Consider the following 12,730-nt stretch of genomic DNA (forward strand, 5'->3'; position numbering starts at 1 on the left):
AGAAATGTGAGTGCGTTTAAAGTATGAATGCAATTTTGCTCCACCTAGTGGTACAGAATAACGTAGCACTAATTAATGTCTGAGGTATATTATTTCTTCCTTTCTTTCTTTTTTTTTTTTTTTTTGGTCCTGAACTCTGGGCCTGGGTGCTGTCCCTCAGCTCTTCAGCTCAAGGCTAGTACTCTGCCACTTGAACCACAGCACCACTTCCGGCTTTTTCCTTTTTTTGCTTATGTGGTGCTGAGGAATCGAACCCAGGGCCTCAGGCATGCAAGGCAAACACTCTACCACTGAGCCACCTTCCCAGCCCTGAGGTATATTATTTCATTGTATGAATCAAAGCCTACTTGCTACATATAAAGCTTAGTAAAATACTTTTGAAAAACCCAATGCTTATAGGTAAAAATACAGTGACACTTTGTTTCTAGAGGTAGAGATTGTTAAGGTATTTTGGAAGCCAATTTAAAGGTACATATTAAGCATCTTTTCTCCATTGAAGTTACTATTTCTTTTATCTTACATTCGAATTTGTTTTTGATGTTGTGGGTTTTTGTTTGTGCTGGTCTTGGGGCTTGAACTCAGGACCTGATCCTGAGGTTTTTTTTTTTTTTTATTTTATTGTGAAAATACCGTATAGAGGGGTTACAAGTACTTGGTCTAGTACATTTCTTATCAAGCATCTACAGTTCAACCCTCACTTACATTAAAGACCTTGAAACTAGAGTTTTCATTCTTCCATTTTAGTAACCTATTTGTGTATTATTATTATTTTGCCAGTTTGGGGGCTTGAACTCAGCCTGGCACTGGCTCTGATCTTATTTGGGCTCAAGGTTAGAGCTCTATCACCAGTTTTTTCTGAGTAGTTTATTGGAGATAAGAGTCACATGGACTTTCCTTCCCTGGCTAGCTTTGAACCACATCCTCAGATGTCAGCTTCCTGAGTAGCTAGGGTTACAGATGTGAGCCAACAGCACTGAGCTCAATTTTATTTTATTAGAGAAACATTATGATATAGATGATAAAACTGGCTTCCCTCCTGTTATTTTCTTTTTTCCAACAGCTTTTTGCTGATGGATTAGGGAAATGATAATTTCTCTAATATATTAGTTCAGTAGACATTATTATTGCTTTTAGAACCAGATACTATCCATTTTACAAATGCAGATGAAGCTGGGTGTTTACATCTTTGATACTGACTGCTCAGGAGGCTGAGATCCAGAAGATTGAGGTTCAAAGCCAAGTAAGACAGAAAAACCACAGAGACTCTTGTCTCTAAAATAGCCAGCAAAAAGCAGGACCATGGGGGTGGGGGGAGGATGGGACGGGGAAACAAAGGAGGAGGCTACAATGCTTGATAAGAAATGTACTCATTATCTTGCCCATGTAATTGTAACCCCTCTGTACAGTATTTTCACAATAAAAAAAATAGAGGGACAAAAAAAAAAAAGCAGGACCATGCTGGGCACCGGTGGCTCACACCTATAATCTTAGCTACTAAGGAGTCTGAGATCCAAGGCTCATGGTTCGAAACCAGCCCAAGGAAGTAAAGTCGTGAGACTCTTATTTCGATAAACTGGAAAAACTGGAAGTGGTACTGTGGTTCAAGTAGTAGAATGCAATCCTTGAGCTGAAGAGATGAGGAGCAGCACCCAGAGTTCAAGCCCCACAACCGACAAAACAAAAACAAGTGGTAGAGGGCTAAGCAAGCAAAAGGCTCTGAGTATAAATTCCTGTTACAGCAAGGAGAAACAAAAGAAATATAAATTATGTATGTTTCCTGAAGTACATCTATAATATGGCTAGTTATTTTTAGTAATTACTGCTTCCTTACTTTATAGATTTTAAAAAAGACACTGACCTTTTTTGCTTTCCTTACCCTACCAACAACAGATTGAAGAAGAGATGTTGGCTTTGCAGAATGAACGCACAGAACGAATACGAAGCCTGCTAGAACGTCAAGCCAGAGAAATTGAAGCTTTTGACTCTGAAAGCATGAGACTAGGTTTTAGTAATATGGTCCTTTCTAATCTCTCCCCTGAGGCATTCAGCCACAGCTACCCAGGAGCTTCTGGTTGGTCTCACAATCCTGCTGGGGGTCCAGGACCTCATTGGGGTCATCCCATGGGTGGCCCACCACAAGCTTGGGGCCATCCAATGCAAGGTGGACCCCAGCCATGGGGTCACCCCTCAGGGCCAATGCAAGGGGTACCTCGAGGTAGCAGTATGGGAGTCCGCAATAGCCCCCAGGCTCTGAGGCGGACAGCTTCTGGGGGACGGACGGAGCAGGGCATGAGCAGAAGTACAAGTGTCACTTCACAAATATCCAATGGGTCACATATGTCTTACACATAATAGAGAGTGGGAATTCCGCTGGAGCTGTCTGCCAAAAGAAACTGCCTACAGACATCATCACAGCAGCCTCCTCACTTGGGTACTACAGTGTGGAAGCTGAGTGCATATGGTATATTTTATTCATTTTTGTAAAGCATTCTGTTTTGTGTTTACTAATTGGGATGTCATAGTATTTGGCTGCTGGGTTTTTGTGGGGGGGAGGGTTGTTTGTGTTTAACTTTGCAGGAAATTTTGAAAAGGGGACTTGATAAATATTTCATGCATGTGGTTAAAAGAAATTGGTTAGATAGAGGGTATTTTCTTAACACTGCAAAAATAAAATATAGCAAAGTGACTTTAGGGTGTCCATATTCTATGAGAAGATCTAAAGCCTTCCTCCATATTCCAATTCTTACAAACCACTAACAGCAGGCAGCATATGCTGAGACAAGTTATTATTGGAACATACCTATACCCCTCTCACAGTGTATTTTCTTTATTAAATTGGTCCTGTTTGGAGTTAAACAGAAACCTACAAACACTGAAGGATTGTATCAACCTTTTCAGATGGTAGAAATTTAGTTCTTTTTCCAAATGCTTCATAATTTTGTCAGTGATTTTTGTCCATTCAGTTGTGCCTTCTTTGTGTCACAGTAAGATGAAATTGATTAAGGAGTTCACAAGCTCTGTGATAAGAGCTTTAAAAGGGAAGACCAGCAGGGTAAGAGGACCCCTGAAAGTTCATGTGTTAGGTATTTCCAGCAGCAGAGTAAGATGATGAAACCCATAAACACTAACATTTTGTTATTATACTGTGATAACTCACCTGAGCTAAATCTTTTAAGTCTCAAGACCCCAGACAGTACTTTTACTTTGTACAAATACAAAGACATATAGCCAATACAAATCAAATGCCAGTGGTATTTGAGTGATGCCATATTTGCCAACTGCCATCTATCTATTGGAATACTCATCACACTACATAGACATAATTTGATTATCCCCTTTTGGCTTATGAAATTTCCTGTTTACAAGTAGAATAGTCATTTATTTAAATGTTTAGTTGCCATAGTGAACCAGGAGTCACTGAGCCAATGACTACCAGCTGCTGACTAACCCTTGTCACCACTGTAAATTTTGCTGCATGTGCAGGTCCTCTGTTTTTTGATTGCTGTTTTTGTTGCTGCAGTACTTTACAAACTTCTAGTTCATTGAGACTTAATGACCATTTAGAATTGTGTTAACATCACACAATAGGAAACACCACTTCCAGAAGTCTCAAGCTGCAGTGCGTGAAATACTACTGAAAAGGAACTAGTGAGTTTGGCAAATGAAAGACAAAAACAAAAACAAAAAAATCCAAAAAACAACAAAAACCAAAAAAAAAAAAAGTAAATTGTAGTGGTCAGGGTATCTCTTACCAAAAGCTAACATTTCTTTTTGTGAGTGGGGAATGTTTTGTTTTGTTTTACAATGAAGGATCAACCCAATGTTGAAAGTCAGATGTTACTTGGTATTCCACTACTTGTGCGAAAGTTGAGTTGGAGGTAGTTGGGGAGCTGTGAATATGACTTGAAGAAAAAAAAAGTGTCTTTTTCAATGACAGTTTATCGAGGTTATTGTCATGCTCCCTTCTTAGTTGTCTTGAAGAACTCTTGCTGCTAACTCTGGATCCTGCTTTTCATGTAGTCAGAGGGCTCCAAGGTAGAACTCTCTGAGTCCCTCACAATTGTATTCTTCACCTAGAGCAAACTAGTGACCAAATTACAATCTGCTGAAATTAAAATCTGTTGAAATGTTGGTTTTCTCAACATTTTAAATCTTCCCAGGTATATTATTTTGTTTCCATGAATTCTCCCCTTTAGAAGTTTCTGAATTGATGTGAAGGTAACTGGAAGAAAAAGCTAATGTTTTAATATATGTCCTTTGAAAACCAAAATCATAAATGACAGTGGAATTCACACACATTTGTTAGCAGTTTTAAGTAGCACTCTCATGTATTGTCCTCTTAACCATGCTCCAGATCAGCTTTTAGGATAGGCTTGACTAAAATGCTGGTCATATCTAATGAAAAGGGCTTTTAGTCTTTTCACTATCTTTTTTGCATTAAAATATTATACAGTGTTTCAAGCAAATTGAGAATTGGAAAAAGCTAAGAGATTTAGAATTTAATAAAATGTCAAAAAATAGGATAGAGTTGTAATACCTATAAAAACATACTTAATAGACCCTGCCTGTTGCTGGAGGGTTAGAATAGAGATGCTTTTCAGATTTCTTTCAATCCTGAGGTGCTACCAAGGGATACATTTTAAAGTCCAGTTGTGAGTTTCAGTTAGTCGAATTGAGTTACTGAGCCCATGCGGAAGGTATGTACTTTAAAAATACTGACTCAAAATGTCTATCTAGTAGGGCTTTGTATCAAATTAAATTGTGTGGCAATGAAATTTTTTATGTAGGTCATGACTATTCTTGGATTATAACATTAAGTTAATTTGATTAAAATATATGTAATTTTCAAAATGATTCAAATTAATTGGTTTGTGTGTGTTTGTGAGGTGTAACTTCTTAGGAATCTTATGTGTGGTGGGAATCATCACATAGTAAATAAAACTAGTAGCAGGAAAATTTGAAAGGCTTTGAGATGTCCTGAAGAAAGAGTAGCACTTTCTGAATCTGTGGAAATGTCAACATTTGATCAAATTAATACTACCTCCTCCCCAGTTGTTGGTTTTTGCTCCTTATGTGTTTAAGAAAGTTAAAAGTAAGTATGGGAAAATTGTATAGCATATCAAAAATAATAAATGCTATATCTGGTATCCAGAGCCTTACATTACAAAGTTCCTTGTATTTGCCCTTCTCTCCTTTTGGGGTTAGCATTTTAAAAATGCAGCACCTCATACCTTGAGACATTTTAATCCTTATATTATCTTTCCCTTTGCACATATTTTTCTCCCATTTTAAAGTCAGCTTTGACCCAGAATTAGACTATCTAAATGCATATTCATTATATAGATAATGTTAAAACTAAAAAACGTGTCTATTTTATTCAGAGCTGCCATTCTTTTTAATCATTTCTATACCTAGAGATGAATAGTCCTGCATTTGAAGCCACACCCGCAGATCTAGTATGCTTAGTACTCTTAAGTCAAGGACTTACTAGTAAATTGAATTTCTTAGCATTGTCATGATTTTTCAGCTGCCTGGACATCAGGTAACTACCATTCAAAACACTAAAACTGTACTGGGCACTCCCTCCCACTTCCACCAATTTTCCCTCACTATTCAAAATTTGAAAACTATTTTTTCAGACGATAAGGCAGACATTAATGACTGTCTGCTTCTATAAATACTAAATCATTGAAATTTTAAGGTTTATAGAATACATTGTGTTGGACACTGGAATAATACAATTTATTCTCACCTGTGAAAAATGACTTCATTGTACTTGAAACACCTCCTTTGCATTTTTCCATTTGTGCCACTCACTAGTGGAAATAAATTGTATTATACCATGATCTACTGGCTTTTAATAACTGTTAAATATGCACATTTTTGTATAACTATTATCATTTGTATGTATATATTGTATATACATATGAGTGTATGTGTGTATAGATGGATGGGTGTAACTCATAATTGTACATTTCCATCAGAGCACTTAACGTCCTGTTGTTATTTGGTTTTGTTATTTCAGTCCTCAGTTAAGGCAAGAATGCATGTGTTTTTGAAGAACGAATGCTCTGGGTTGATATTTAGGAGAAGGTGATTATTAGATAGTCTTTTCCTTTTTAATCCCTTTTCACATTCCTTCTGTTAGTGGGAAGTTAGGTAAAATGTGGAACTATAAATTATAGTAAAATTTTGCTGGAAAGGAGCCAGTTAGTGCTTCTAGGAGTTTGTGTTGTGATGCAACAAAAAATAAGTGATGCAGAGAGAAATGAACCATGAAAAGTAAGAACACAAGTGGTGATTGCTCTGCAGAAGTATAAAAAGAAGCAGTGACTCATAATTTTTATATACTTTATGTATGTGTTTCATTTTAGTAATGTCATTGATCCTCTGATTCTTTTTTACTTAATTAATACTAATAATTATGTATTTTGCTGAGGATCAAAACAACCAAGAGAGGAATTATTATTCAAACATCTAAGGTTTTCCTTAACAGTAAAATCAACATGATATGATCACTGGAAGAGAAGAATATGGTTGGAGAGCTTTCTCCTTTTAACTGCCTCTTCTTGCTTGCTAACAGTAAATTCTCTGTGCACCTTCCACCCTTTCTGACCCAGTGATATTTATTCAAGCAGAAATTTGGCCCAACACAGCAACTCTTTCCTTGGAGGTTTATACAATTCATTTTTCCCATGCACTCAATGTGAAATGACCTAATGTTTATTCAAATCAGAAATAGTATACTTAAGATGTCTTAAGTGTGAATCTCCCATAATGATGGAAGAAGAGATTCTCATTTCTTAAAGCCTTCCCTAAGGAGCAGAGTCAAAACTTGGGATGTCATCCTTGAGCTGCTTGCCAAAATACAGATCATCACTGAAGACAAATTCTCTATTTTTACTTTTACCCATCCAATATAATAATATCCCCACCCAGACTGTAGGGTTGCCTTTTAAAAGGCCTTCACTTACTATTCATTGTTATGAACTGGAAATTTCCCATCCTCAGATCCCTTAAAGGATGAAGTGTGCTGTACACTTAGCATACTTGCCTCATGTATACAAGGACTACTGATTGAAGTCTGTTTTGCTGTGTCTGGTTATATTGTCTGCACTTTGCTGAAATCACTACAGTGGACCTATATTGGAAATGATTATTAATTTCTAAAGTTTCTATTAAGCACTGTCAAAAAGAAAATGAAACAACTTTTTTGTGCATTTATATTTTCTACTGAATTCTGGTAGCCCCCTTCAAAGTTATGCTAATTTTTTCCTCCTTGTTTATGTTAAGATTTCCAAAATGTCACTCATACAAGGGAGGAGAACCCATCTGGCTTAATGGTAGTCTTTAGATCATAAGAAATATGTAAATTAATGTGCACCTTATCTGCCTTTTGTGGGTTTCTTAAATTTGCACTTCCCACCCACCCAAATCTAGATATCTTTTAAAGAAAATAAAGGCAGAGAATTAAAACTGGGGAGCCATGTACTACGTCATCACCACTGTTAACCATTTCCCAGCAATCCAAGCTTTTTGAGGTTTCAGAGATATTTGTGTGTGTTTATTTGTGTTTGATTGCCTTAATGTTTGGTTTGTTTTGTTTTTAAAGTATTCAAGTTTTTCGTTAAATAGTGAAAAAGGTTAATCCTCTCAAACAGCAGGATACCCACTGGACATACTAATATTAACATCTGTAGGTAGTTTACCTTGAAGTGAGAAGGTGAGACTTACGAATGAATGAATGAATAAGGGTACCTTGATGCCCAAGAATTCCCCCAAAGTACGGGTAATTCAACCTGCACAGTTTCCTTTCACTCATAGTTTTTATCAATTGTGAGTGAAAAATCGTGTAATTATCTGTAAATATATAGCTAACAAATTGACCTAGTTTCTGTATTTTTTGATTTTGTACTAAAGTTTATATAGGTCTCTGCCAGCTAGAGAGGAGTTGCTGTCATTGGCAGTTGTGGTTCTAGCATCTAACCTTGAAACCATCTTAGGTGACATTTTTAGAATTAATGCTTAAGTGTTGTTAAACAGAGGGAAATGAAGCTTAATCATTGGTCAGGTTTGAAATCTTTTTTAAAGCTAAGTAATTTTATTTAATATAATGATTGACAACCGTGTCCTCAGTCATGAGTGAGGTGTAGGGAACCTCTCTTCCCCAGTGGCCATGTTTACAGAAGTGTGTTTTGTCTATAAAGTGAAAGTGTGTTCATGTGTATGTAAATTATGCAGGTGATAACATTATGGTTTGGGACTGTTTATGGGCTCTTTAACTGAATTTTCAAATGAAATGAACTATGCTTATTGCTGGCACATTGATCCCATTTCTAGAACTTTTCCTATTTCCAGAATTACTTATTTTCCTTAGACATTACCCCCACTTAGCCTCCCTTCCTTATAAGCCTTGTAGCCAAGGTATTAAAGACTGGTGAACATAGATGAGGGAAATGAATTTCTTAAAAATCCATGAACCCTCTATTGTATGCTTTCAGTACTTGTGTTATATGTTTCTATGGCAACTTTGAACTCAGTGGTTTAGAAATGAAATACCAATGTTAATGAAAAGTATGTACTCTTTGCTTTTGCATGGCTTGGCTTAGTAACCAAGGTATATTAGAGCCACTTGAAAGCATGAAGACCAGTTACATGGGAACAGGTTTCTCAGTGGCACATTTTGCTTTTTCTTAGCCCTCAAGTACATTGCCTCGGCATGAACATTATTATTGTTACTGTAAATTGCACATGGTCATGGAGTTAATTATGTAATTTAAAAAGGTTGCAGCTGCATAATGTTTGCAGTTTCTGGCTGGTCTCTGTGACCATTTGGCACATATCAAAAAACCTAGTGGGTATTGGAACACCTCTAATCCTTTTGTGTCATAAACAAGTATATTTATCAAGATGTTGGCTGCCCCTGGCAGATTGCCAGTCAGCTGCCTTTTGGTGCCCATTCCAAATGTGCTGTTGTCCTTCCTTACATTTCATCCTGTCAAAGAAATTTCCACCCCTTCTTCCTAACATTGTATGCCTTTTATTCCATGTTAAATGGGAATTGTGCCTACTTAAAGTGCCCCTCTAATTAATTACATGTGTCCCACAATAAGCCAAGCCAGAGACACAGGTGGGAAAACATTTCAAAGTGGGGGGAGGGGGAACAAGTCTACTTAAGGCCAGTAATTTATCTAACAAGGTATTTTACCACATTATCTTGACACTTGATTAATGAGCCTACTAGAAGTTGCAAGTGGTTTCATAGAGTAAAATCTCAAGTGAAGAGGGATGTGTGGGGGTTCTACTAGAAAATAATTTTGTTCTTATTTTACCTTTTATGTTCCTCTGCTAGCTTAGAACAGATTAATTGTCCATTTTTAATTTTTAGGGAAATTTTTACTAAAACAATGGTCAGATGTAAATAACATTTTAAAATATAGTGCACATAACTTCCCTAGACTGTTCCAACCTGATTATTTGTAAATGCTTTAGAGTTTTTAAAATTAACACTTGTGTTGCTAAATCCTATTTATCTAAGTCTATAAAAGTTTTTAACCCACTTAAAACTTAAACATTTAAATAATGAATGGGTTACTGTAAGCAATTTAGCTTTCAGAACCCCCCCTTGTTTTAGTATACAAAAAAGCCTAATGCGCATTAATGAGGTTGGAGAGAATATGAGAAATATGTATAGTGTATATTTTAAAACAGCTTTGCTTGTATTGTGAAGATTTAAAAACAAACTTGAGATTTTTAAAAGTTAACTATTAACACAGTTTTAACATAAGTTATCCCACTGGGTTTAAGAGCATCTTGAATGTATAATCCTTTTTGTAACCCAGGTTGGTTTCTGCTTTTACCAGTCATCCGAGCATTATTTATATTTTTGGTCTTATGTACTCATTCCCCTTTGTTTTCCTCAAACAGCATGGGTTTTGTTTTGTTTTGCACAAGTAGGTGGGGTTTTTTGTTTTGTTTTTTAAAGAAGGAAATTAGTACATCCTTTTCTCTGGGCTTTCTTCACTTCCCTTTCTTTCTACTAACCTCTTCCTTAAAGGCCATATCACTCCATTTGCATCATTTGTGCAAATGCCAGGGTTGGTTTTTATTTTTATTTTTGCTATTTACCTAAAAAAAAAAAGACAATGCTTCAGGCAATTGCTTTTTTTATTTAAAAAAAGGAAAAAAGAAAAAAAAAGGAAAAAAAAAAAGCTGTAACCTTATCATTTCTGGGTAGACCATTGAGAGATGAATGCACATCTGTCATAGCCCAGGACCAGCTTTGGTGGCTAAAGGGAATATTTTAAGCAAGATGTTCTGTTCTAAAAGTGGTATGTATTATCCACAGTCTTATTTCAGTTATTCCCACAAGTCAGGGGTCCAGATAAAATGAGGGTTATCAGCTAACCGATATGATATCATTGAGGTTCATCAATGAATTTGTACATTTCTAGTTCCCTTTGGTGAAGGGAAAAATGATAATTTTTGCAAGACCTAGATTTTGGCTTGGTTCCTTGCCTCCTTTTTTGGCAGCCTTCATCTTCTCATCTAAAGCCCTTGAGCCTGTAGGGGTTTCACAGTGGACAAAGGAAATGTGGTCCTTTAAAACTGGGACTGATTTCTTTGGTAGAAGGTTATCATGTCCAAAGTATAATGTTCTACCACTTTACTGATTACTAATTTTAACTATATTCAGTCCTCTCAATTTTTGGACCAAACAGACACCCACAGTGGAGGCTTATCAGGGTTGCATTGGGGAAGAAGCCTGTCCCTCACTGTCAGCACCAGCTGGTAAAGGTGACTGTGCAGATGTGCATTTTCCTTTTGATAGAAATGGTCCACAGCACTAACTGGTAAGGCTTATTGTACAGTATATTGTCAGTATTCTTCTGGTTCAGCATACCTTATAGTTCATATATAACCTGTATTAATTGTATAGATTGTGCATTTAAAGCTGTTACCAAGTTGTCAGAACATAAGAGCGAAAACAAGGTCATATGTAATATTTTGTTTGTAAGTATCCTTTGTATCATAGCAAAGGAAATGTTTAAAAAATCAACTGTAATAAAGTAATTTTAGTACACAGAGTGTCTGTTCAGTTTTTTAAAGCAGTGTATTACCATAAAGATTTGCTTTAGTTCTGTGATTATTGAAAGATTACTGAACCTCGAAGGCACATTTGTAGGTAGACTTGGGGATTACAGAAGGAGTAAGATACAGGCAAATGCTCTAGTCAGATTGCCTCAGCTTCTCTCACACAATAGGAAGGGATATTATGTTCTGGGTGTGAGATAATTCTCTTGGTTCTGTTACAGGTTCTTAAGTCTTACTCCTGCATTGTTACCAGTGCAACTACAACCTCCTCCCACCCTGATTTGAAAATCACATTTTAGCTCATTTAGACTATCTAACTCAGCCCTGTTATTTAAAGCACTTTTAGTGACTTTTTTTGTTTTTGTCAGAAGCTAATTCCAGGGGGATGGGGAGAATGGCATTTTATGCTGGGATTTCTTTATATGGTTGGTTTGGGTATTGGTTTTTTGCTTTTTGTTGTGAGGGGTTTTTGTTCATTTGTTTTGTTGGTTGTGGGCTTGAACTAAGGTCTGGACTCTTGTCCCTGAGGTCTTTCGCTCAAGACTAGCACGCTACTACTTTGAGCCACAGTGCCAATTCTGGTTTTCTAGTGGTTAATTGGAGATAAGAGTCTCATGGATATTCCTGCCCAGGCTGGCTTCAAACCAAGATCCTCAGATCTCAGCCTTCTGAATAGCTAGGATTACAGGCATGAGCAGTGGCTATTGTTTGTTTAGTTGGTTCTGGGGGTTGAACTCGTGTGGGTGCTATCTCTTAAGTTTTTTCATCCAAAGCTAGTGCTCTGCCACTTTGAGCCACAGCTTCATATCTGGTTTTCTGGTGGTTAATTGGAGATAAGAGTCTCACGGACTTTCCTGCCTGGGCTGGCTTTGAGCTGATTGCAATATCTCAAACTCCTTAGTAGCAAAGATTACAGGTGTGAACCACTGTCACCCAGCTGACCCCAGGATTTCTTCTTGTTTTACTCCCACAGATTACAGATTCAGATTACAGTGAACACTTCTACTTTAAAGCCTATCCTACTTGAGAGTAAAAATAAAAATAAAGGGGCTGGGAAGGTGGCTCAGTGGTAGAGCGTTTGCCTTGCATGCATGAGGCCCTGGGTTCGATTCCTCAACACCACATAAGCAGAAAGGAAAAAAAAAAAGCTGGAAGTGGCGCTGTGGCTCAGGTGGTAGAGCTGAAGAGCTGAGAGACAGCGTCCAGGCCCAGAGTTCAGGCCCCATGACCGGACCTAAAAAAAATAAAAGTAATTTTTTTTTTTAAGTAATTGCAAGCTAGGTGCTGGTGGCTCACACCTGTAATCCTAGCTATTTAGGAGGCTGAGATCTGAGAATCATGGGTTGAAACCAGCCTGGGCAGGAAAGTCTGTGAGACTCTTATCTCCAGCTAAGCACAAAAGAAAGCCACAAGTAGTTCAAGAGGTATAGCACTAGCCTTGAGCACAAAAGCTCAGGGACAGTGCCCACACTCTTGAGTTCAAGCCCCAGGACTGGCAAAAAAAAAAAAAAAAAACCACAAAACTACAGAGGTTAGCTGGCCCACAGCACCAGTGTTGTCACCTACATCACGGTGATGCTCCAGAACAGTGATCTTCCTTTGTATGTGCTAGCAATTAATGAACTTCCTTGCCTTA

At 37.2% G+C, this 12,730-nt stretch overlaps 1 protein-coding gene across 1 annotated transcript in view; it reads left to right on the forward strand.

Moving 5' to 3' along the window:
* Taok1 (TAO kinase 1) overlaps positions 1-11,083 on the forward strand; it is a 120,013-nt gene extending 108,930 nt beyond the window's left edge. The window contains exon 20 of the mRNA XM_013016453.1: positions 1,891-11,083. Coding sequence (XP_012871907.1) covers positions 1,891-2,352 — 462 coding nt within the window. The 3' untranslated portion in view covers positions 2,353-11,083. The remainder of the gene's footprint in view (positions 1-1,890) is intronic.
* Positions 11,084-12,730: the final 1,647 nt, after the last annotated feature.

Source organism: Dipodomys ordii, unplaced genomic scaffold (genome assembly GCF_000151885.1).
Source record: "Dipodomys ordii isolate 6190 unplaced genomic scaffold, Dord_2.0 Scaffold31, whole genome shotgun sequence".
Lineage (NCBI taxonomy): Eukaryota > Metazoa > Chordata > Mammalia > Rodentia > Heteromyidae > Dipodomys > Dipodomys ordii.